Consider the following 24,479-nt stretch of genomic DNA (forward strand, 5'->3'; position numbering starts at 1 on the left):
TCCCCCAGTCCTGCAGCCAGACTAGCAATGGGACAGGCAAGCAGAGAGAGACACCAGGTGCCGAACCCACCCCTCACGCTTCGTGGGGTACAGGAGACTTTTCAAATGAGATTTAGTCAATGTAACACCAGGGGAGCAAGATTCATGGGGACCCTGGCGGGGATCAGGGAGTAAAGGGGTCCAGGGGTCACTCGCACCCTGAAGGGACCTGCCAGGGGACGGGGGCAGGAAACTCACAAACGATACCAGTAGTGCGCAGGCTTGCAGCACCCCTGCCGGTCAGCCCTGCCCCTGTCCCACCTGCCAGCCCTGCCCCTCACCCCCACCCCCAGCCAGCCATCTCTCAGCTCCTCCATCCCCTGCTCACATCACACAACACCTCGGGGACCTGGCTGCTTCAAAAGACAGGGGCAGCCACGGCCTGTTCAAACACTTCCAGCCCTGGCTCCTCACGCCCAGGACAATCAAAGCATGCAGAGGCCAGTCCAGCTACCAGTACCCTCCATCTACAGCCTGGGCCCACTTCCTCCGCACCCCCACGCACCTGGTGATTCCTTACCAGGGGACATCAGCTACCTGGCCCAGGCATCGGACAGAGCCACCAGCCAGCGCCGATTCCCGGCTGCAGAGGTCAGGCAGGCACAGAGAGGAAGGCTCTGGTGTGACTGGCACTAACAGACTGTACAATGCACCGGCGTCTGGCAAGGAGGGGGCGGGAGGTTTTCTAAGCAAGACAGGGCTAGTCCGAAAGGAGAATTCACCTGTACAAGCACATCACCGGCCGAAACTAAAGCGCGCATCACGTGGCTATTTTAGAGCCTCCCTGGAATTTTCCCCATCGCTTTGCAATGCAGCTCAAGCAAACCCAAAAGAAGAAGAAATTAACAAGCCAGGAACATGGCACTGGGGGGTGGGGTGGGGAGGGGGAGGAGGGAACCTACAGGCACTTCTTGGCCTATTAAAAGGGAATCAAACTCTTGGCCTTTGGCTGCTCCTGGTCTGTCTCTGACACAGACTCCGGAGCTGAAGGCTGCCTCCCCCACACTGCACACAGACACCCCCCGTTGTTGGCTCATGGCACGGGGGGAGGGGCAGCCAAGCCAGAGTTCTTGTAAGTGTTTGCATGAGTCTGGCCTGGCTCGGGGGAGATCTGGCCCAGGCGAGCCAGAGGAAAATCCCTGGCTCGCTGCAAGCTGGTCGTTAAAGGTCACAGCAAGGCGAGGGCTGCGCTGCACATGAGGTTGGTGGGGAGGGGGCCAGTTGGTCCTTAATGCCCTGAGCCAGTCACCGGTCCAGGACGCGAGCAAAGTCCTCGCGGGTGCTGCCTTCGTTTTTGAGGTCGGCGAAGACCTGGGTGAAGTAGTGGGGGTCCGCGTTGATCCGCAGCATCTTGCCGCTCATGGCGCTGATGATGCGAAGGCACCGGTCCCAGAAGGCGTCCTTCGCCGCCTCCACCAGGAAGGGCTTGAGCGGGTAGGAGATCTCGTTGCCCATGTAGGAGTAGGACAGATAGAGGCAGGTGAGCAGCGCCGCCTGCAGGTTGTGCTCGCTGGAGACCGAATCCCCGTCGATCACCTCCCGGCACAGCAGGTAGACGAAGACCACGTTGACCGGGGTGATGAAGGCCTGGTCCTGCCAGCCCTGCAGCAGCAGCGAGCGGTCCACGCTGCGCACCCACAGGATGGGCTCCGTGGGCGACAGGTGCTTGAGGCGGTAGCACCGGCGGCAGAGGAATTCGCCCAGGCACTTGAGCAGCTCGCTGGTGGAGGCCTGGACGACCACGCGCCGCGGGGAGGCCGAGCTGCCCCCGCCCAGGCAGGCGCCCGGCTTGAGGGAGGAGACGGAGGTGGTGGAGATGCGCGTGGCGCTGAGCGGTGCCAGGGGCGGCCCGCCCCCGTCGTAGCTGGCGAGGTTGGCGCAGGACAGCGACTTCTTGACGTTCTCGTGGTTGAGGAGGGCCACCTCCTTGGCGTGGGGGTGGTGGTTGTTGTTATTGTGGGCGGGCCCCTTCCCCCCGCCCCGGGAGCCTTTCTTCTTGGTGGAGGCCACCAGCCGCTTCCAGGTCAAGGCCGGGATGAACATGGAGTGGCGCTTGAGGTTCTTGTCGGCCTTCTGCCCGCTGCCCTTGGCGCCCGGCACGCCCGGGTAGTGCGCCAGCGAGCCGGAGGAGCCCTCCTCGTACAGGCTGGCCTTGCGGGAGCCCGGCGAGAGGGACAGCACGGTGCCCATGCTGAGGGAGGCAGGGAGAGGGATGAGCCAACGGGGGGGGGGTCTAGGATGCAGCCAGGCAGTTAAAGCAACGGGGCTGCCAGTGCAAATCCCTGCATGCAGCTAATCAGCAACCCTGCAACTCATGTGCCGCCTGGCAGGGAGGCCGTTCCCCAGCAGCCTGGCAGGGCAGCGGACAGCCTGCAATGGGGCAGTCGCGAACGCACCGTTCATTAGCAGCGTTGCATGGCGGTCCTGTGCCTGCAATTAGCAGCCTGGCACGCGCGGGTACTCAATTAGCAGGCTCGCCGAGCGCTCCCGTGCAGGCGATTAGCGCTCAGTCTTGCATGGCCAGCGCGGGCAGGCGACTCAGCAGCCGGCTCGAGCCCAGCCGGCAGGAGGATGCTGCCGCCAGCCGCGCCGAGCTCCATCGAATCCAGTCGCCGGCCAGGCCCGCTGGCGGGGGGCGGGCTCCGGCACAGGTTCGCGTCCCGCCGCCGGGACCAAGGCAGGGAGCCGGGCGAGGCTCAGGGCTGCTCCCGGATCGCCGGCGGCTGCAGCCCCCGGGCCATGGGCTGGGACGAGCCGCCGTGCGGCGCTGCGAGGACGGGTCCGGGCTCCGCTCCGGGCTGGCACCGGCCGCAGGGAGCCGGCGGCTGCTGGCGATGGCGCTACCTGGGCGGCAGCCGCGCCCCCCACCCCGGCCTAGAGGCTGCGGGCGGGGCCCCCCCTCTCTGCACTCAGAGCCCCCCGCTGCGGGGGTGGCTGGATCGGGGGCGGGCGGCGACCCCCTCCCGCCGCGGTCTCGGGTCCCCCGGCGGGGAGATGCTCGGGAGCCGGCCCAGGGAAGATGCGCCCGCGGATCCCCCGCGAATCCAGCCCGCTCTGCTCTCCCGGGGGGCCGGCGACCCCCCCGTCCCCAGCCGCGGCGGCTCTCTGCGGGGCCCGGCCCGGCGCGGCGCTGCCCGGGGAGACCTGCAGCATCTGAGCCGCTGGAAGCGCAGGAGGAGGGACCGAGGGCTGGTCCTTAGCAGCCACGTCCCCCCGCAGGCATCCTAGCGCGGTGGGGCAGGCGGGGCGCCGGGCTGTGTGGGGCTCTTGCTCCCCCTATGGCCGGGCCGCTGGAATAGACTTTACCGGGCAGACAGACAGACAGACGGGCCCCCCCGCCCCACGAGATGGGCATTGCGGGGCGGGGGGGTTGAATCCAGGCTGGGTAGAACAGCTTCCAGTTGGGGTACCCGCCAATATGCCCCCCTTGGCCAGCAGCCCTGGACAGGCTGCACCCCCCAAGCACTAGTAGGATCAGGGCTCTACCAGGCTTTGGGGGAGGGGTGCGAACACCTGCAGCCCGGGCTGGGCTGGGGTCAGTGGCAATGGAGGGGGGTGCATGGGGGAGGTGTTCTCCGCAGGGTTTGACACGCTGCCGGATCTGCGGGCACCTGCTGGACGGGGGATCCTGCGGGCTGCCATGGGATACCAGGTCTGCAGGGCCTCCAGGGGCAGAGGTTGGGAACGGGCCAGGAGCGAGGGGTGCGAACGAGCAGGCAGGGCCCAGTGTGGAGCCACTGCCCCTTCTGTGTCCTCTCAGCCCCTCCCCCCCTTTCTGGGGCTGGAGGGGACCAGCACTGTCAGCGCCGCAGGAGAGGTGGCTGTTTTGCCTTCCCTGCTTGGCCGGATCACCCCCCACCCCCCTCAGGTTCTGCAGGAATGCAGCTGTCCCTGGGCCAGGCTCATCCAGCCCCCTGTGCCCTGGGAAGTGGGTGGGGTGGGGAAGGGGGTTAAAGGCCAGAGGATTTGCCATCGCAGACTGGCCGGGCTAGGCCCGTGATCGTGCCTCTGCCCAAGGTTCGGAGGATCGGCCGCCCCGTGTGCACCGTGGGGGCGGGACGCCCCCCCTGCAGTGAACTGACACCCTGAGTCATGAGCCCCAGTTGCTGCTTCCTTAGCCCCTGTCACTCCCACTGCCGTTGTGGGCCAGGGCGTGAGCCAGGCTGGTCTCAAATCCCAGCTGCAGCCGGAGACAGCCGGGCTCCCCACGAGTCCGGAGGTCTCTGCCGGGCCACGCCTGCCCCATCGGGGCAGAGGGGACCCCACGTTGCCCCCGCGTTTGCAGAGGTGCCGACTCTCAGGCTTCCACCATTCGCTGCCCCGTGAGCTCTCGCAGCAATTTCAGCCCGGCCTGGTGGAAACCGGCGCCCCTCCGATTGGCTGCCTTCCCTAATGCCCCACCTCCAAGGGAAGAGCAACCGATCAGGGCTGCTGCAGGAGGCAAGCAGAGCTCTTTCCTCTCCCCTCAGGAGCCAAGCGGAGTTTTGGGGGAGGGGAAGAGGGAGCAGAAAGAGCCCAAAAGCTCAGGGCAACTCTGCTCCCTCCGCCCATCCTGTGAGAGATGGTCTGTCTGCCCCTCCCCCTCCATCCCTGCAAGGCCAGGCCTGGGAAGGGAGAGGGGAGTGGAGAACCCCGAGAGGTGCTGGAGAAGCAGGAGCACACGTGGCGGGGGGGAGAGGGCAAACGTGGGAGGGCAGAATTGATGTGGGGGCTGGGAATGCATAATTAGTTGCAGGGCTCTGGGGGGGCGCAGATGTGGGGTAGAACTGGTGCAGGGCTTGGGGGTGGGGACGAAGTGGGAATGTTCTTAATGTTTTCTCTGAACACTGTGCGTGCCTCAGTTTCCCCTACGTATTACTCAAGTATCTAGGTGGTGGAATAAGTGTGGCTGATTCTTGCAGAGAAGGGAGCCCGGCCACCAGGTAGCCGGCTACAGAGTGTTGGTGGTTCTCTGCAGCCTCCTCTAGGGGTCACTTTAACAATCACACACTCTTATCCTACCATCTAGAAAAGATACTTGAGTACCACACAGGGGAAACTGAGGCACACACAGTATTCAGAGAAAACATTCCCACTTTGTCACAGGGGTGCATGATGAATTGATTGGCTGTGGGTTAGGCAGATGGGGCACAAATACATTAATAAGAACGTAGGGGGGACTCTGCAACATCAGGCATTCCCTGAGAGAGAGAGAGAACGCTGAGTGGGGCCAGAACCACCCTGCTCTGTACATGTGGGAGTGTTGACAGCCCTGTGGCTGCCCCCCGCAATGCACATGGCATTTGGGTAATTCCAAAATCAAGAGATCAAAAACCAGCACCATGATCTTTAAACAGCTCTCCTCCCCTGGGGGCCAGGCTCCTGAGCTCTGGGTCTGACTCCTGATCTTTGAATTGTGAAGTGGGCCATACTGCGCTGGTTAATAGCATCAAAGGGAAGCTCAGTCTCTCCCCCACGAGCACTGATCAGTGGGTGAGCTCTCTTCTCAATCAGGCATCTGTCTTCACGGCAGAGGATGTGAGGGGGATTCCCACACCTGAGCCATTCTATTTAGGTGACAAATCTGATTATTGTCCCAGATTGAGGTGTCAACAGAGGAGGTTTTGGAACAAATTGAGAAATTAAACCGTCCCCAGGACCAGTTGGTATCACCCAAGAGTTCTGAAGGAACTCAAATGTGAAATTGCAGAACTACTAACTGTGGTATGTAACCTATCATTTACACCAGCTTCTGTACCAGATAACTTCAGAGTAGCTAATGTGATGCCGCTTTTTTTAAAAGGCTCTAGAGGCGATCCTGGCAATTACAGGCCGGTAAGTCTGACTTCAGTACCGGGCAAACTGATTGAAACTATAGTAAAGAACAGAATTACCAGACACATAGATGAACACGATTTGTTGGGGAAGAGTCAACACAGGTTTTGTAAAGGGAACTCACCCCTCACCAATCTATTTGAATTTTTGTAGAGTGTCAACAAACACGTGGACAAGGGGGATCCAGATGATACAGTGCACTTGAACTTTCAGAAACCCTTTGACAAGTCCCTCACCAAAGGCTCTTAGGCAAAGTACGCAGTCATCGAATAAGAGGGACGGTTCTCTCCTGGATCAGTAACTGGTTAAAAGTCAGGGAACAAAGGGCAGGAATAAATGGTCAGTTTTCACAGTGGAGAGCGATAAATAGTGGAGCCACCCAGGGGTCTGTACAGGGTCCGGGGCTGGTCAACATATTCATAAATGATCTGGGAAAAGGGGTAAACAGTGAGGCGGCAAAGTTTTGCAGATGACTTAAAATTATTCAAGATGGTTAAGTCCAAAGCAAGCTGCAGAGAGTCAGAAAAGGAGCTCAAACGACTGGGTGACTAGGCAAGAAAATGGCAGATGAAAATCAGTGTTGATAAAGGCAAAGTGATGCACCCTGGAGAACATAATCCCAACTATACATACAAACCGATGGGGTCTAAATTAGCTGTTACCACTCAAGAGCGAGAACTTGGAGTCACTGTGGATAGTTCTCTGAAAACATCCCCTCAATGCGCTGCGGCAGTCAAAACAGCAAACTGAATGTTAGGAACCATCAGGAAAGGGATAGATAATAAGACAGTAAATATCATATTGCCTCTATATAAATCAACGGTACACCCACGTCTTGAATACAGCATGCGGTTCTGGTCACCCCATCTCAAAAAAGATACATTGGATTTGGAAAAGGTACAGAGAAGGGCAGCAAAAATGCTTAAAGGTATAGAACAGCTTCCATATGAGGAAAGATTTAAAAGCCTGCGACTGTTCTGCTTAGAAAAGAGACGACTAAGGGGGGATATGATCGAGGTCTATAAAATCAAGAATGATGTGGGGACAGTGAATAAGGAAGTGTTGTTTACCCCTTCACATAACACAAGAACGAGGGGCCTCCCAATGAAATGAATAGGCAGCAGGGTTAAAACAAACCAAAGGAAGTATTTCTTCACACAACACACAGTCAGCCTGTGGAACTCGTCGCCAGGCCATGTCGTGAAGGCCAAGACTACAACAGGGTTCAAAAAAGAATGAGATAAGATCACAGAGGCCAGGTCCATCAATGGCTATTAGCTAAGGTGGTCACAGACACAAGCCCAGGCTCTGGGTGTCCCTAAACCTCTAACTGCTAGAAGCTGGGACTGGACGACGGGATGGCTCACTCAATCCATTTCCCTGTTCTGTTCCTTCCCCCTGAAGCACCTGGCATTGGTCACTGTCAGAGGCAGGGCACTGGGGCTAGATACATCACTGGTCTGACCCAGTCCGGCTGTTCTTATGTGGCACACTGAGCAAACCGATCCAGTGTGGGACCTGCCGGGCTCACCCCCTGGAGCCAGTATCCCCACAGGGCCGCTTTCCCACCCTGCCCCCAGCCCCAAAGAAGGGAGCCGGGGAAACTGCCTAGTGGGGGTGCTGAGCGCTGGGTCCCTCATGGAAAGCTGCTGCTGGAAGATGCTGGTCCTTACGGCAGGAGCAGCCAGGTGAGCTGTGGGCGGGGCTAAGGTGGCAAAGAGTAAAGGGGTGTGGCCTGAACTGCCTTGTCCCTGCCCCCAGGTTTGGGGCCTCTGTTAAGCGCCAGCATGAGGCTGAGGAAAGGGCGTTCGGCTCAGGTTACTCCCTGCAGCTCCCTCTCGGGTAGGGGCCCATCGGCTGGTGCACGGCAGGGGTGCCCTGTCGAGGGCCACATCGGCACTGTGCCAGGAGCCTGTGCCCAGCTTGCATGAAATGGGGAAGGTCGTGACCTCCCCGAAGGGGCGGCCCCGGGACACCCCCGTGCACGCCAGGCTGCCGCGTGATCCTCCCGCCCGGTGAACTTCAGTCAGGGCAGAGTCAGCTCTGAGTCAGGCCTGCCGAAGCAGGAGCGCTTCGCCAAGGCAGCTCTAGGTGGGCACCGCTGATTCATCCACCCAATGCCCTTTAACCCGCTGCTGGACGCACACTTCACCGGTCAGTTCCAGAGCCCGTCAGACTCAGGGCTGGAGGGACAAGCCACTGGGGAGGGGCTAAACGGGGTGGGGGGGAGGGCTGGGGGGGGAAAAAACAAGCAATTAACATTTTTGTCTCAACCTCAGTAAAAATAGGCTCCTGCCTGCTGCTGGCTTTCTATTCTGGGGCAGCCTTTGTCTGTGGAGATGAAGGTGAGATGGGGAAGCTGCCTGCACAAACACCAGAATAAACTTCTTACAGAGCCCAAAAATAGAGCCCCAAGCAAACAGGGGGGATGGGACCCGGGGGTAAGCGCTAGGGGAGAGCGTGACCTGGTGTCGAGTGAGAGCCGTGCAAGGAGGAGAAGTGGAGGGGGCTAATTCTTCATTCTCTGACCCCAGGGTTGCCAATGGGACTCCCCTGAAGTCAATGGTGGGATGTGGCTGTGTCAGAATGGAAAATCAAGCCCCTATGCAGCAACCCACTCTGCCTTTTGAGGGGAGGGATAGCTCAGTGGTTTGAGCATTAGCCTCCTAAACCCAGGGTTATGAGCTCAATTCTTGAGGAGGCTACTTAGAGATCTGGGGCAAAAATCAGTACTTGGTCTGGCTAGTGAAGGCAGGGGGCTGGGCTGGGCTTGGCTTGATGGCCTTTCAGGGTCCCTTCCAGCTCTATGAGAGAGGCATATCTCCATTTATTTATTGATTAGCATCTTCTTTTCAGGCCTGCCAGCAGAGGAGGACATAATCACCAGCACTTGAGCAGCAGGTCTGGTCCCATCCAGCAGGGGGCAGCAGTAGACACACACACGTTACACAAGTGGTATGCTACATGCAGACCCACACAGCTCCAGCTGGAACAAGAAGCCCCGGGCTGGAGGGTGCAGTTTTAACTCGCGCTGACTTCAGGGGGTGACTCTCCTACTTACGGACGGACGGGTTCGGCCTCGTCAGAGCCCGCCAGCCGGTGCACTGCACAATGAGCCTTGGGCTTCGCGCTGCGATTCCCCAGGGCTGGGGCGTGCACCAATAACGCTGCCTGTAGCAGTGAATGCTCATTACCCAATGGGAGGCAAGCAGTGGTGACACACTAGGGCCCAGCACCCAGGCTCACCGTGGGGACCTAGTGAGCCAGTCACAAATCCATGAAATACCAGAGGGGACTTGGCCTAGTGGATAAAGCACTGACATGGGACTTGGGAGACATGGTTCTATGCCCTGCTCTGCCCTGGGCCCGCTGCAAGTGACAGCCCCGCTCTCTGCCTCAGTTTCCCCATCTGTAAAGAGAGGCTAACGATGCTTCTCTTCTCAGTCACCCAACCTCCCTCGTGCTCTGCAGTGTCCAAGCCAAGCCCCCGCCCTGCAGTTCTGCCTGGTGGTCGGGTTTCTCTGTACATGTGCTACATGGAAACGGGCTGGTATCGTACTTCTCATTTGCATGGTGGGGCAGGGTTGAGAATGGTCCGAGTGTGGCTGGGCTGGGGAATGGGTCGGTCCTGAGCTGCAGAACCCTCCCAGCTCCCATCAGCACAGAGAGGCCTGGATCCGAGCCCTGGAGAACCCCAGTCCAAACTGTGCAGCTCGGGGTCTGGTCCCTTCCCCCTCCGTGTGTTAGCTGGTCAGGGGTGACTGGCCCAGGCTTGGTTCAGCTCACTGGCAAGAGGAGAGAGCAGGTTTTGCCTCCCTGTGTGTAAACAAGCCCTGAGGCGAGGACCTCGCTTCCTCACTCTCCTCTCCAGGCTGGTGGGACGTGTTTTGTTCCCTCCCATGTGTGTGCGTGGAGATGGAAGAGCAGAGGCACCCACCCGCGGTGTGACCGGCCAAATGCGTGTGCTAGGCAGAGACAGCCCCGTGCAGATGGGTGCGCGCTTGGGGCACCCTGGTGCATCAGGGAGGTGCCACAGCTGGAGCACCAGGCCAGCTGGCTGGAATGATCAGCTGTGGGGGGAAAAACATCCCTGGGGAGGGGAAAAGGGGCAGCCACCGACTGGGGGAAATGCCAGTCCTAGGGGAGCAGTGTGGGATAAAGAGAGACAGAGCAGGGATCGGGTAGAATCCCTGGAGAAAATCTCCGCTTTGGCGTTGGGTTAATAACAACCACGGGATCGGCCCAGCTGACGGGCAAGTCTCTGGCCTGCTCTTTGCTTCACCCTTCGGCGCCTCTCACTGAGCATGGTGCCAGCTCCCCTCGGGGATGGGCAAATGCTTTGGCAAAGGGGGTGGGGCGTGAAGGTGACCCAGTCACCTGGTGGGTGAGGCAGCATCAGTAACAGACGTTGGGCTAATAACAGCTAGGAGCTCACCCCCCTTAGGTGTCTAATATCCTGGGACCAACACGGCCACACCAAGGCGGCCTGGTGACATTGGGCATGGGGGTCCCAGAGTCCCTGCCTTGGGCCCCTCCGTTCAGCCCTGGCCCCTGGGAGCAGGACAGCCCAGCAGACATGAAGGGCTGGGTCCCCGACAGAGCGGCACTCCCTGAGGGTGCACGAGCCTGACAGCAGCGCCAGAAGATGGAGGCGAACAGCTCAGAGATCCAGGGTGTTGGTCCGGCCATGACCGGGGAGCCAGCAGTGGTTGCAGATTGTGAGCTCTCGGCGGCTCATCCCAACCGCGGAGACTCATCCCTCTGTGATGCCCCAACCGCTGCTCCTCCGCGCCCTGCCAGGAACCAGAGGCCAGCCAGCACAGTGGCCCAGCATGACCCTGCGGGAGGTGAGTCCTTGTGTAAGCAGCGTCACTCCCAGCAGCTCTTCCTGCAGCCTCCACAAGGCTCGGAGGCAGCTGGGAGACATGAGGCTGCAGGAAGGGGGTGGTCCTAGGAGCCCAAGGGCAGGAAGAGGCCGCCTGGGAAGCCCAGCGCCTTGTGGCTGAGTGGGAACCCCCACCTGGAAATTTTTGATTTTCTGTTTGTGGGCGTTTGGGCAACAATCAGAGCCAGGAGCCGAGGGGAAAAGAGGAATTTGGGGTGGTTGATACTCCCCAGGCTGGGGACGAAGCCAGTGTCTCCCAGGGGGAATGTGACCCTTTCAAGCGAGGGAGATTGATAAACCCACCAGCACTAGGAGAGCAAGAGAATCCTGCCTGCTCCCGTCAGGCCTGCCCAGGAGAGAGACACCCCCCCCCCCATCACTCCCTCCCTGGACACCTAGCGGGAGTGACCGGCCCCTCCAGTGCAAATCTGTCCAGAGGCTGGCTCGGTGCCCCCTCCAGCACTCACTTCCTTCAGCTCTGAGCTCCGTGCCGCTGCTCCCAGGCCTGCACAACAGGGAGAGAGCGTCATGGCGGGAGCAGACGCCCAAGTCACGGCGCACCCCATAACTCCTGCTGCTGCCAAGAGAGAGGCTCCTACCCCCCACAGCCATCCCAGTGATGCTGCTGTCTGGGGCCCCATGGGACGGCATCTTGAACTTGGGGCCTCTCTGCTACACACTCACCCCCACCCCCAGGGCAAAGCACAGCCGGCAGGGTCTGCTCATAGCCTAGGGTGGGGACTGTTTGTGGTGCTGGGTGCCATGAAAAAAGCCCCCCCCTCCCCCACCAACCCACCCCCCCCCTTTGCCCTGTGTAATGTGTCTGAGCAGGGCTGGAGCCAAAAACCTTGGCGCCACCTGCTGGTCACTTGAGTTTAGTGCACAGCAGGCCGCCGAACTCATAAAAGCCATTTGCCAATGGGGAAAGATAGGGGGCGCTGCTCTTACTTCAGGTGAAGGTTGTTGGGAGCGGGCGGGGGAGTCAGCTTGTGTTCACATGAAAAGTGTCTGCTTCCCTGGGGTGACTGAGGAACGATCAGGATCTACAGGAAGCTGAAACCCGAGTTTCAGAAGGGATTCTGAGTCCAGCTCTGGCCTCGGGTTGGTTTTTGGTGCCCATTTAACTCAAACACCCAACAACCGCTTGGGAGAGAACTCCTCTTTGTGAAAGTTGGCCCCTCGCTGAGCCGGCATCCAGTCGAGGTCTGTAGTTCTCTAAGGAGTCCTCCAGCAGAAACAGATGCGAAGGCCTCAGAGCTCTACTAGCTCTGGTTAAAAGAAAAAAAATCTGGTTTTTGAAAGGCCCCCAGAGGCACAAATCTTGGTGGTTTGGGTTTTCCTTTGCAGGTCACTTTAGAGATGAGCAGAGTTAGGAACCTTCATGCACCCAGATAAGTCCCCATCCCCACTCCCCATAAATCAGGGCATCACGTCACACAGGGCTCATGTGCATAAGCCACCAGACATACACACGCACATGGGGGCATACACAGGCACACGCACATGTTGCATACGGGCTGCTACACACCCATGCATATACAGGGATACAGACAAGAATGCCTCACAAACTGAGATCTGCCTTTCCAGCTGTGTTTGTGGCTGCATGCAAGAACATCTGCGAGGGCACACAACTGCAAGCACACTTACACACACATACACAACTACAGAGTCACACACACGTATGTGCATGCACACCATGCTTCTAAGCACCAACAGGCCTCCTGCCACAGGGAGGGGGGTGCAGAAACCCACCCATGGGCCTGCACAAACACACACTAGCAGCTGGAACAGTGAAAGAGGCCTGGTTTCCCACCTGCAAATGCTCCCCCTTCAACCCTCTGGTTCCTCCACTCTCCCTCTCTCCTCTTGGATCCCACTTTCTTATTCTCCATCTCCAACTCTTCCCTCTACTCCCCCGTCCTTTTCCTGGTCTGTTTATCCCTCGTCTCCTCCTCCACTCCACTCCAATCTCTTTCCTCAGGCCTGGCCCCTTGTCACAGGGAAATCTAGGCTGATCTACAGCAAATTGGGCTAATATAGGCAGTGGTACTCTCCCAAGCTCCTCCCACCATCACAGCTCCTCCCACTTGCTCCAATACTATGGCAATGGGCAGATGCCATCATGGGCACAGGCTAAACATCTAGACACCATAGCAGAGTGACCCCAGATCTCAGAGAGGGCATCACCCAGGTGCCAACCCCAGCCTAAGCCAGGAGAGAGAGAGACTATGATTAAAACCATTATCTGCCTTCTCCATTTCTGCCCCCAGCCATCCTCTGAGACTCTCTTCCTTCTCACACTTCCCCCCATCTTCCTGCCATCCTCTGGGCCAGGGGCTGGAGCGTGCAGCCCCTCCGGCTGCAGGTGATCAGGGCCTATCTGGGCAGATGGAGAAGTGAATCGTGTCCAGGTGTTACCCTCCAAACACAGCTGAGCTGACACCCCCCTCCCCCGTCTCTGTCTTCTATCCAGGGCCACCACTGCCATGCTTGGGTTCGTCTCCAATGGGACGGGGCCCTTGAGCGGCCAGAAGAAATGGGATCCATACTGGAACCACAGCTGGGCTTGGAAAATCCAGATCCCAGCCAATCCTACCTCTGGATGGCGCTGTGTCCCTCATCACCCCTCCCTCAACCGCCCCGCTTCCTTAAGGCTCATGTCCATCTGCTCAAGCACCCATCCCCATCTCCCTAAGTCAGATGTGCCCAGCACCCTGGTGTCGGTCCCTGTAGGGATGAAAGGGTTAATCTCGGGAGGGACTTCCCAAGCTGCTCCTCTTCCTCTCCTCCGCCTCCTCTTCGGTTGCCATGGGAACAGAGTGGGGAGTCAGGCTGCGGGGGCGGCACTGAGCTCGGTCCTCCCCCGGCATGTTCATGTTCCGCAGCGATGAGATCAATAATTCACAAACGCCTCGGCGCCAGGGAAGCCTCAGATGCCTCCGGCCTCCACGTCTGGCCCCCAGCTCCGGGAGCCCGTTGTCCGAGGGTAGAGAGAGTGAAGGAGAAGGGGAGCGGAGAGGAGGGGGCTGAGAGATGCAGGGGGCCTGGGATCACGCCCACAGGGGGTCGGATGGGCCAGGGGACAGGCACAGGCTGCAGATCTCCCCAGCACGGGCTCAGAGCCATGCTAGGTCCGAGGTGATTGGAAATTAGGACTGGTTGATGGCTTCTGTGAAATGGGTCTTAGCCCATCACCTGGGGACACACTCACACTCAACAGCAGCTGCCACGGATGAGTCCCCTTGTCGGCAGACTTAGCAGAGAGGCCAAGGACTGAATGGGCTACCATGACTGACCTCTCCCACCACCCACCAGATGGTCCCTGTGGGTCCGCTGTGAGGCACATTGTGGGAGCAGCCCTCTCCCCACCTGTATCGCCTCTGGGGTCTCACACCCTTCCTGGGGTGGGCTGACTCCAGCTGAGAGAGGGGATGCACTAGAGATATCAAACAAAGCAGGGTATGGAGAGGGTTGGCCAGAAGCTGATCCTCAGCTGGTCAGTCAGGAAAGCTTGATCCTCTCCTGCTGCAAGTTAAAGGGGACACCCAAAGCAATCAATGGATGTCACAGTTAAAGCTGGGATTAGCCAGTGGAACTCATGGCCACAAGATATCATGGAGGTCAAGAGCGTAGAAGCATTCCCAAAAGGCCTTTCTCTATATCATGGGCTCCTTGCTTCAGGGCACAAGTCTGGGGATAGGAAGAGATCTCCCCAGGGGGGATTTTACTGCATGTCTGTCCAAGATGGGAGTTCCCGGCGCTTGCCTGCAAAGCAGCTGGTATCATTCACGGCCAGAGACTGGCTACTGGACCAGCTGGATCAGCATGGTGATTTCTACATTCCCGCTCTTCCACTGCTGCTCATGTGTCTCTCTTCCTTTGCAGGGGCAGCTGCCCCAAGATCTGCACATTTGGGACCCCTGGGCTAGATGATCCCCTTCAACCCCCCACTATCCAAGGGCCGCCTCCCACATGTCTAGGGTCTCCCCTGCATTTGGGTTGGAGTCACACCTGCTCTGGTGTGGGAGGGAATCGAGGTGCGGAGACAGGATACAGCCAGGAGTGGGGGGGCATCAGGAAGTTGGTTTCTTCACATGAGCCCCCCATGAAATCTAGGGTCAGCTCAGCTCAGCCCCCTCTGGGTCTGGAGCATGTGGCCGCTGCCAGTGTGTGCTGTCTGCAAGCGCCTGGGCTGGGCCTGGCCTGGGAATGTTCACTAATGGACAAGACTCTCTGCTTGGGACAGAAGGGCACAGAATATAACGATTTACTGGCCAGCGGCTGAACGGAGCTGTCCCCTTCAACCCCCTCCAACCTCCCCCACTGCTCTCAGCCCCTGGCTTGTTGGCAGCAGGCAAAGAAATGCGTTGGTTTAGCTGAGATCTTTTAGCTCAGTACAGGGGAGTCTGAGTGAAGCTCTCTGGTCTCATCAGGCCCCAGTGCCAGCCCCAAGGTTATCCAGCCATCTTTACGCAGGTGCTTCCTATGCACCTTCTCCACGAGGTGGTGGTATGAGCCACAGGCGTGCTGTGTCCGGCACACGATGGGTCAAGGGATCAGAGGGGCCAGACCTCACTACAGCCACATGTTCGCCGGTTGCATCTATTGAAAAGTAGCAGATCCTGTATTTGAGCAGCAATGTTATGTCCCCCCCCCCCACTCTGTCCCTGTCTGTCCGTTGCTTTTTATTGGAGGATTAATGGGGGCCTGGTTTCCAATGCAAAATGTATCTGTGAAATTATCATAAAGGTGATTCTTGTCGCGTGAATTTTGACGCTGGATAAAAGTGACAGCTGGACAGTCCTGGAGTCTGACATCTGCCGTTATCCACTGAGCTGCTACAGCACAAGCACGGGCAGTAGCTGGGCGATCTTCCCACACCCCGTGCCCTGCCAGTGTGTCTCAGCCGGGGCCTGCGGCGCCCGCCTGCATGGGTGACAGAGCCCCCAGATTCATTCAGTCCGGGGCCTCCCAGTTGCAGGGGGGTTTGTTACATGGAGACCTGCCCGCTGGGATTGGGCGTGAGCCCCGCTGCCCTTGTGCCACACGGGACACCTAGTATATACCCGACGGCAGAGCTTCCGCTCACAACTGATCTTGGCTGGGTCCGAGCCCAGGGTGGGAGGCTGCGGGGGTCGTTTCCCATCCCGGATCATTACAGACCTTGGCGCTGAGCCGGGCTCTAGCCCATGCGCTGCTGTGATGTGCTACGGTTTAACAGGGGAATGGCGGGGGCTGAACGCCAGGCCCCTGAGCCCACAGCTGGACACGCTGCAGGGCAGGCGGCTCTTGGCCCCAGCATGGAGCAATGCAGCAGTACAAGGGGGGGGGAGCGAGGGGCGGAGAATGGGGAGTGGGTTCCTTAGTGACACCCTCAAGGATGGAAGGAGCCCGCTTGTGCACCTCCCCCCCCAGGAGCAGGGGAGGAGCCTGTGCCCCGCCCCCCTGCAGCGAGGGAGGGGCCCCAGGGGAGGAGCCTGTGCCCCGCCCCCCAGCAGCGAGGGAGGGGCCCTAGGGGAGGAGCCCGTGCCCCGCCCCCCAGCAGGAAGGGAGGGGCCCTAGGGGAGGAGCCTGTGCCCCGCCCCCCAGGAGCAGGGGAGGGGCCCTAGGGGAGGAGCCTGTGCCCCGCCCCCCAGGAGCAGGGGAGGGGCCCCAGGGGAGGAGCCCGTGCCCCGCCCCCCAGCAGCGAGGGAGGGGCCCCAGGGGAGGAGCCTGTGCCCCGCCCCCAGCAGGAAGGGAGGGGCCCCAGGGGAGGAGCCCGTGCCCCGCCCCCAGCCGCAGGGGAGTCAGGACTCCATTTCCCATCGGGCGCCGCGGCGACTTCCGGAGGGCGGTTTCCGGTGAGGCTGCGCGGCGGGCCGGGGGCGGGGACTAGGGAGGCTCCGGGCCTGCTGCGTTCCGGGCGCGGAGCGGCGCCGGCGGAGCGGCCGGGATGGAGGCCGTGCCCCGCATGCCCATGATCTGGCTGGACCTCAAGGAGGCCGGGGAGTTCGGCTTCAACCAGGCCGTGAAGAAGGTGAGGGGGGAGGGAGCCCCCGGGGGCCGCTGGGCGGGGGGGGGCCGCTGGGCGGGGGGGGGCCGGTGTTTGGGGAGGGGCCGTTGGGGGAGGGGCAGGGGTTTGTGGGGGGAGCCGTTGGGCGAGGGGGCAGGTGTGTGTGGGGGGGCGTTGGGCGGGGGGAGGGGCAGGGGTGTGTGGGGGGCGTTGGGCGGGGGGAGGGGCAGGGGTGTGTGGGGGGCGTTGGGCGGGGGGAGGGGCAGAGGGGTGTGTGGGGGGCGTTGGGCGGGGGGAGGGGCAGGGGTGTGTGGGGGGGCCCCGTTGGGTGGGTGGGAAGAGGGAGAGACTTGTTGATGGGGAGGGCGGGGGATTGGTATGTGAGTGGGGGGAGGGGGAGTAGCTCGGTGGGGGGGGCCTTGCTCTGGCAGATCGTCCCGGGGGTGGTTACTGGTAACTGTGGGGTAAGTGTGTGTGGTGGGGCTGGGCCTGAGTCTGTCCCTGCCATCCCCACAGTGACACATCAGTCCATACCCCCCCCCTTCCCCCAGCCTGGAGATGCCCCCCCATGCCCAGGGCAGCTGGCCTGGCCTTGTTAGCGAGTGCTCTGGGCCCACGGACGCTCATTATCCCCCCGGCCCCACGCGACTGGAAGCTGCACCCATTGCGAGTCCTGGTTCAGTGAAGATGCTCCTGAGGAGGTAGAGGGTGGGGCTGCATTTGCTGGTACCCCCACCCCTCCCTGCCCCAAGTCTGAGAGCTGGGAGAGTTTGAAAGGAGTGAAGTGTCTCTTGTCTCATTGAACCACTGTTTGTCATGAGAGGGAGAGATTTAAAAACCTGCCTGAAGAGCTTGGCTCATTCTGAGTGAGGCTTGGCAAGGGCAAATAGTGTCCCCACGGCACGTGACTTTCCTCGGACCCCACTCATCCCATTGCCACATCCTCCCTCCTCTCTCCCCTCGCCTCTGCACCTCGGGATCCATCCGGTGACACAGCGTACCCCATTGCTGCACATGCTGGGAGAGACAGCAGTGGTGAGAGGAGGCCCCGGGAAGATGCCGAGTCCAGCTTGGAGTGGGTTTTGTTCTGTGGCTTGTTATTTCTGGTGGGAGTAATTCTCACTGGCAGCGAGATGGCCCCGGGGCCTTATGGAATGCTGGTAAATCTGGATCTAAAGCCCGGTTTGGTACCTACGCTAGATTGAGAGTCTTACTTGGGTGTTTGCTTCCCATGGGTTTTAAAATGAGGAAGAGAGTTTACATCATTCCCATGTGTCTGGACCCAGTGACTTTCTGAGAGTGCAGTATTCATTTAATCCATTTGTAGGTTGCTTTTCATTGGGATCGCTCAGCCCTGTTCAGTAAAGCCAAAGTACCAGATGTCAATGGTCAAGAGACCCAACCAGATCAAACGTACTGTCAGAGAGGAGCAAATGGGAGACGTACTGACCTTCAAGGGGAACTGTCCCACCAGCAAATGGGCTAAAGTCCCAAGTGATGCAAAGAGATGATTCCAAAGGAGGTAGGAGGGGCAGAAATCCCCCCAGGAGGGAGCCCCAAATGGTTCTGGAAAAGCCAGTCAAAGCAGGGTTGCTCCTGCTTCGTGCCCTCAAGGGGCTTGAGCAGACCTCCCGTGGGAGGGTTTCCATAACACGGACCCTCACTTGCTAGAGTTCGATGCCCAGTTGGTCCAAACTGAGGGTGTCTTCACTCCATAGCCCCTTAGGGTGTAGACAGCCTACACCAGCAGGAGTTTTTCTGCCAGTGTAGGAACATCACCACTCCAAAGGACATTCGCTACCTCGACAAAGCCCTCGTCTGTTGGCATAGCTGCATCCACGCTGCGGGTTTGGTTGGCAGAACTACGTCGCGGGGGGCGCGTGTGTGTGTTCACATCCCTGAGGGACACAGCTATGACAACCTAATTTTGAAATGTAGACAAGCGTGAGCCGTCCTGCCCATCTCACTGTAATCAATAAGTTATTTAATCTAGGCATTTTGAGATGGTCTCAATAATGTTTATTTAAAAGGATGCAATCCAGTGTCTGTCAAAGCCAATGATGAAACCAGCGGGAGGTTTTCCGTTGGCTTTAAGGGAGTTTGAATCAAACCCTAAGAAAGTAGAGAAAAGAGCAAAGGGGCAGCTGTACCCCTCAGTCTCATGTCTTTGGAAACTAGAGGCTACCTGAGAACTCTCTGCTGCTGTAAAATCCTGTGCTATGGCAAAGGAGAGGCAGTGTTATAAAGCAGGGGCTTGCAGATAGGAGACTTGGTCGCTGAGTTCCTCTGTGTTAAGTCCCGGCGAAAGATACCGTCTTAAATATCGCTCTTCTGTCTGGGGATGTTTTACTACCATTGTTACCAACAAGGGCTAAGAGTCTAGAACTGAAAGGTTGGTCTCTGTGACTTTGACAGCAGTTTGTTCAAGGTCAGTTTCATTGTTTCTCGGATAGTGCGGGTCAGTTGCTCAGTCTGTCGGCCTTTCACACAGCAAAAAGGGGGTGGGGGGGGAAGGTGAATGTAAAACAAAAATTGGCCCTGGGCAGTCGGGGTAAGGGGTTGTGTCTGAAACTGTCTTTAGCTAGTTTAAGAATAAACAAGTTGATTTCAAGTGGGCTGTGTCCCTTGGATCCCACTGTTTTTCCATCTGTGTCAAGTATGATACGTGCCCATTTTGTATTAGCTTTGGTAAAAGAAAATACTTGCCCATCTTTGAGAAGTGTTCGGTTAGTACTAATTCATATTATTTTTGTACAATGGGCAAAATTCTTGTTGCTTTTTGGGGCAGAAGGGCACCTGTCCTCCTACACAGCGACACGGGTTTTGGTAGATGCATTTTTTTGTTTTTAAAGGGAGACTTTACATGGCTATAAATGGAAAATTCCACCTAGGGATTAGTGTTTCTGTAGGGCTTTCTGTCCACAAGAATCTCAAAACATTATACAAACCAAATGACTACTCTGCATTTAAGGGCTCTCTTGGTCTGACACTTCACAGCACAGTTTGGAAGACAGGGAGTGAAATGTCTGGTATTCATTTGAAACTCAAGGGGGAATTTAGCTTGTCTGAATGTGATTGGTCAAGGACGTCTCCCTGATCTCTGGGAAAAGTGTCATGGGCTCTTGGATGACCACAAGTAGTTGGGCCTTCCTCAGCTTTTTCTAATGCAGGCCAGAGAGCTGAGTCATGCTTTGCAGGTTGCTGGCATGGTGATGATAGTAAGTTAGAAACAGTCCTTGCCATTCCAGTTTGTCTGCTAGTGCTGGAAAGGAGACTAGCCATCAGTAGAACTTCTGCTGCAGTGGATGGAGTGATAGGTGCCTACCTAGAGGAGGGTGGCCTCCTAAACAAGGCAGTCATTTTAAAATCACGTGGCTGTGTGGCAGGCGTGGCTGCATATGAGGGATGCTCTTACCACTTGGTCAGAGCAAGTGCTGTCTCTTCAAGCATGTTTAAACCTTGGGTTTATTCTTTGTTTAAAAAAGCAAATCCTGAGAAATCTGAAATTAATAGAAATACTTTTGTGCAACTCTTCTCTTTAGGTGTAAAGATTTCCCTGCAGTGTTTGCAACCCAGATTTCTCTGCATTTTGCTGGTTGGTACATGAAACAAGAAGTGAAACCAACTAGAAAGCAGACAAACTGACTCCTCCAATTTCAGTACTGGGTGGAGAGATGCAGAAATGGTGAAAAGTAAATTTAAGTGCCTTCAGTTTTAATAATCCAGGCAATAGCGAGGTGTAGCATATTGGTTTTTAAAACAAATCTGATATTTTTTTAACCTGACAAACGTCCCGTCCGCATTTCTCCTCTTCCCTGTGTTTACCTTGAGTGGTGAAGCAGATGGGATTTGTAGCGTATCATCTGGGATCTCGGATTCCTCCCCCTTTTCTGGTTGTGGTAGGGAGGTTGGATGACAGGTCTCGGTTTAAACTCCTGGAGGTTGAGGAGGCGCTGCTGGTGAGCACGGTGGTAGCATCTGTCCGACATCAGTAAGTTCTAAGCTTGGCAAAAGCACTTTTAAAAATCCAACGGTCTCCAAGCCCTTGATGAAGATGTGTTGACTTGGTCCTGTGCCCCCTACATACGTACATGCACCCTGTGAGGTAGGGGAAACTAAGTAATGGAGAGGCTCAGTGGCTTGCTGAGGGCCCCCCTGTGGCTGAGTGGCAGGGTCAGGACTCTCGGGTTCTAATCCGAGCTCTGCTGCAGAATTGCTGCATGACCTTGGGGAATTCTTTCTCTCCTCCTGCACCTGGGAAATGGGGATAATACCCACCTCACGTGGGGCTGAGAGGCTTAGCCGAGTATTGTGACGTGCTACAGCCTCAGATGGGAAATGCTAGGGAAATTGATTAATCACTGAGTCTTTGCTTTCCACCCTTGGTTCCAGTTCTTTTCTACACTGGCTTGCCACTACTTAGAGCCCTGAGTAGGCTGGAGGAGTTGGGCTTGTGCAGTTAACGGAGGAGATCCCATTTAATTTTCCTTTTATATTAGGCCCTGGGATTATACACCTCCTGGTTGGTTGGGTGCCAGCTTCATATTCAGTCTCTTATAGTCAGCAATTTGTTTGGATGAAGGACAAGCCTGACAGACTCATTGGCAGAAGCCATCAGTCCAGAGAGTGACCTTTTTTGGCTTGTGCTCAAACCAGCTCTACCACATTAGCTAGTAACCCGTCGGGTTTGAGTTTTGGTGGTTCTCCGGGCTAGGGCGGCTGGGTGCTCTGGCTGCTGTGGGTGTTCATATCACGGCTTTATGGGACGATCGTAGGGCAAGTCCTCACGGCAGCGTTAACAACTTCTGACAAAAGTGTTGCCCCTAATTCCAATCCCATCCCCACACAGGAATCCTGGCCTTAGGTGTGGCGATGCTTTTAACTTCAGTTGGGTGGCCTCAGGGGGACGTACGCTAAAATGTGAGTGAGCACAACTCGGCACTGCGAACGTGACTGCTCTAGTATGGATGCAGGTGTAGCCCCACTTGAGTGCCATTTGTCCGCCAGAGCCTTCCCACAATTCCACCCCACGTGCCCAGAAAGGGCAGACACATTCTCCCACGGGTCACTGGGAAAATGCAGAGTGAGGCTTGGCTTGCTAGAATGCTGGGATGTGCTCCCAGAAGCCTTAGCGCAGGGGTCGGCAACCTACGGCACGCGAGCCAAAGGTGGCATGCGAGCTGATTTTTGATGGCACGCGGGATGGGCTGAGCCGCTCGGCACGTGGGGCGGGCTGAGGTTTCCGCCGCGGGTCCCACTCAGCACCTGCTGCTGGCCTGGGGGAAGGAACCCCAGGCTGGCAGCGGGCTGTGAGCCCAGCTGGCAGGAGCCGGCAGGCGAAACCCCAGAGCAGCGGCAGGCTGAGCCGCTCAGCCCGCCGCCGCTCTGGGGTTTCCACCGCCGGCTCCTGCCACCACCGGTCCCACTCATCGCCCGCTGCTGGCCTGGGGTTCCTTCCCCCAGGCTGGCAATGGGCTGAGACCCCGGCTGGCAGGAGCCGGAGGCTGAAACCCCAGAGGGGGGCTGGCGTGGGATGCTCAGCCCACCCCTGAAACCCCAGAGCTGGGTGGGCTGACCCGCTCAGCCCGCTGCCACTCTGGGGTTCCGGCTGCTGGCCCCTTACCAGCCGGGGTCCCTGTCGCAGCCCCACTCACCTTGCTTCCAGCACAGGCCCCCTGCCACACAGGGTCCAGGCTTTCGGCCCTACCAGCCGCCAGCTCCACTCACCTTGGCTGCCGATCTGGGGTTCCAGCTGCTGACCTCCTGCCAGCCGGTTATCAACTTATAACTCAGAAGCCTGTGTGCAGCTTAAAGTATCTAAATAGGTGCCACCAGACATTGGAAAACTCAGCAAGGGCAAGGAGCACACTAAACTACTGAGATCTGCATTTTAATTTAATTTTAAATAAAGCTTCTGAAACATTTTGAAAGCCTTGTTTACTTTACATATAACAGTAGTTTTGTTATATATTATAGACTTAGAGAGACCTAAAAAACAGTAAAATGTATGACCGGCACGCGAAGCCTTAGATTAGAGTGTATACGTGAAGACTCGGCACACCAGTTCCGAAAGGTTGCCGACCCCTGCCTTAGCGTCACACCAAGCGAGCACAGCCCCCGTGTGCATGGCGATCTGAGTGTTGTATTGCCGTGTGGCTGCTCTGCTGGCCTCCAGCTCTGCTGGCCTCCAGCTCTGCCTGGCCCTGTGCCTGGCCACCCCCACGCTAGTAGAACGGTCAGTCTCCATGGCCTTCTGCTGCACCTCTTATGAGGGGGCTGCTTGGGTGGGGACAGCTCTTGAAGTGGGTTGGTTTATATCAAGGTGATGATTTAAATCACCAAGTGGAAAGCCTGGATTGAAAGCATCTATTTTAATCAACTTTTCCACGTGTGCCTCTGTTATTCTAACACAGTGGTGCGCAGACATTTCCAGTCACGCCCGCCCTTACCATTAATGGAATCCGTCCCCACACCCCCTCCATGACTGCACAGCCAAGGCTTCCTCGGTGGCAGAACTGGGGCTAGAGGTGGGAATGGGGGAGGAGCTGGGGTAGAGGCAGAGCTGCTCTGGGGGTGGAGAGGGAATGAGGGCAGAAGCAGGACTGGGGGCTGGAGGAGGAGTGCGGCTTGAGGGTGGAGCTGGACTGGGGGTGGAGTGGGGCTGGAAGCATGGTGCTGCCTCCCATGGGCGTTGGCCCAGGCCCCAGCTGCACAGTTTGGGGATCCTGGTTCTAAAGAAAGGTGCATTGTCTTAGGTTGATCTAACCGTTAAAACATGTTGATTTGCAATGAGACAGCCTTTACGCTGGATTTGGTACCTATCTTTGCTACATAGGAGGATACAGTATAACTATATATACACTTATTTAAGCAATTATATAGCTTAATATTTTCAGATTCTTATTAACTGTAGGTTTTCAGTATGTTAGAAAAGGTAAATGAGGTATTGCTTATTTCCTAGGTAACTTTTTGCTCATGATGTCAAGCTGCATTAGGATGGAAACTGGAGTTTAACTAAACATACAACAGAATATAACATTTATTAAACAAAACCTTAAAATTTTGGATACCTAAACTTATCAACACGTTATTTCACATTTCCAGCTAAATGATTTATTAAACAGGGGGCTTAACTGTAGGTGGTGAATTAAATTGATTGTTTCAGGTCAACCTGGGAACATTTTCAAATATGCCTGAATGAAAGTGACTGGGGCTTAAGTTCCTGCTTGCCTAAGTCTCTTGAAAACGCGACAGTCTCCTAAGTTACTTAGGCTGCCCTGTTGTGCCATATTTATAAAGTTTGACCTCCAAAGTTTTCCCCCCGATTCTTCTTCTTCTAGAAAAGCAGCCTTTGACTCCAAGTTTTTGACAGGCTCATGGATTCAGCGTAATTATTTACTTAAACGTGCTGAGATTATCATTTTAGGCCTTCACATATTTTGTATTAGATTCAGATTTCACTTTAAACAGGCTTATTTTTAAAAAGAAAAAACAAATGATAATTTAAATAACAATCAAAATATCCAATTTAAATCAAAATCCCCTATTTAAAAACTGTTTTTGTTTTCAAACAAATCATTTTGTTTTTATCCACCCTTAAGAAAAGAACTGAAGCCACCAACTCACAACATCCGGGTCAGCGAGCAGTTGGGGGTGGTAACAGCTGTGAGTCATGGCTGGGCTGGGCTGGATTTGAACCCAGTGACCTAGAGGACAGAGGTTTCTCTCACTCTGACTAGATTGCTGAGC

The 24,479-nt window shown here is 57.0% G+C and overlaps 2 protein-coding genes across 4 annotated transcripts in view; one reads left to right on the plus strand and one right to left on the minus strand.

Moving 5' to 3' along the window:
* Window positions 1–326: 326 nt before the first annotated feature.
* Window positions 327–2,639, minus strand: LOC123362788 (cyclin-dependent kinase 5 activator 1-like). The gene has a single exon (XM_045003270.1). The coding sequence runs from the start codon at window positions 2,227–2,229 to the stop codon at window positions 1,285–1,287; it is 945 nt and encodes a 314-aa protein (XP_044859205.1). The 5' UTR covers window positions 2,230–2,639; the 3' UTR covers window positions 327–1,284.
* A 13,917-nt stretch (window positions 2,640–16,556) lies between these two features.
* The window catches only part of PTPN23 (protein tyrosine phosphatase non-receptor type 23), a 48,341-nt gene continuing 40,418 nt past the window's right edge, over window positions 16,557–24,479 (plus strand). For 2 of the 3 annotated variants that reach the window (XM_045004516.1, XM_045004517.1), the window contains exon 1: window positions 16,557–16,754. In XM_045004516.1, coding sequence (XP_044860451.1) covers window positions 16,671–16,754 — 84 coding nt within the window. In that variant the 5' untranslated portion in view covers window positions 16,557–16,670. Of the gene's footprint in view, window positions 16,755–18,057; window positions 18,253–24,479 lie in introns of all 3 variants that reach the window. The other variant, XM_045004518.1, reaches the window with a different exon arrangement.

Source organism: Mauremys mutica, chromosome 2 (genome assembly GCF_020497125.1).
Source record: "Mauremys mutica isolate MM-2020 ecotype Southern chromosome 2, ASM2049712v1, whole genome shotgun sequence".
Taxonomy (NCBI): domain Eukaryota; kingdom Metazoa; phylum Chordata; order Testudines; family Geoemydidae; genus Mauremys; species Mauremys mutica.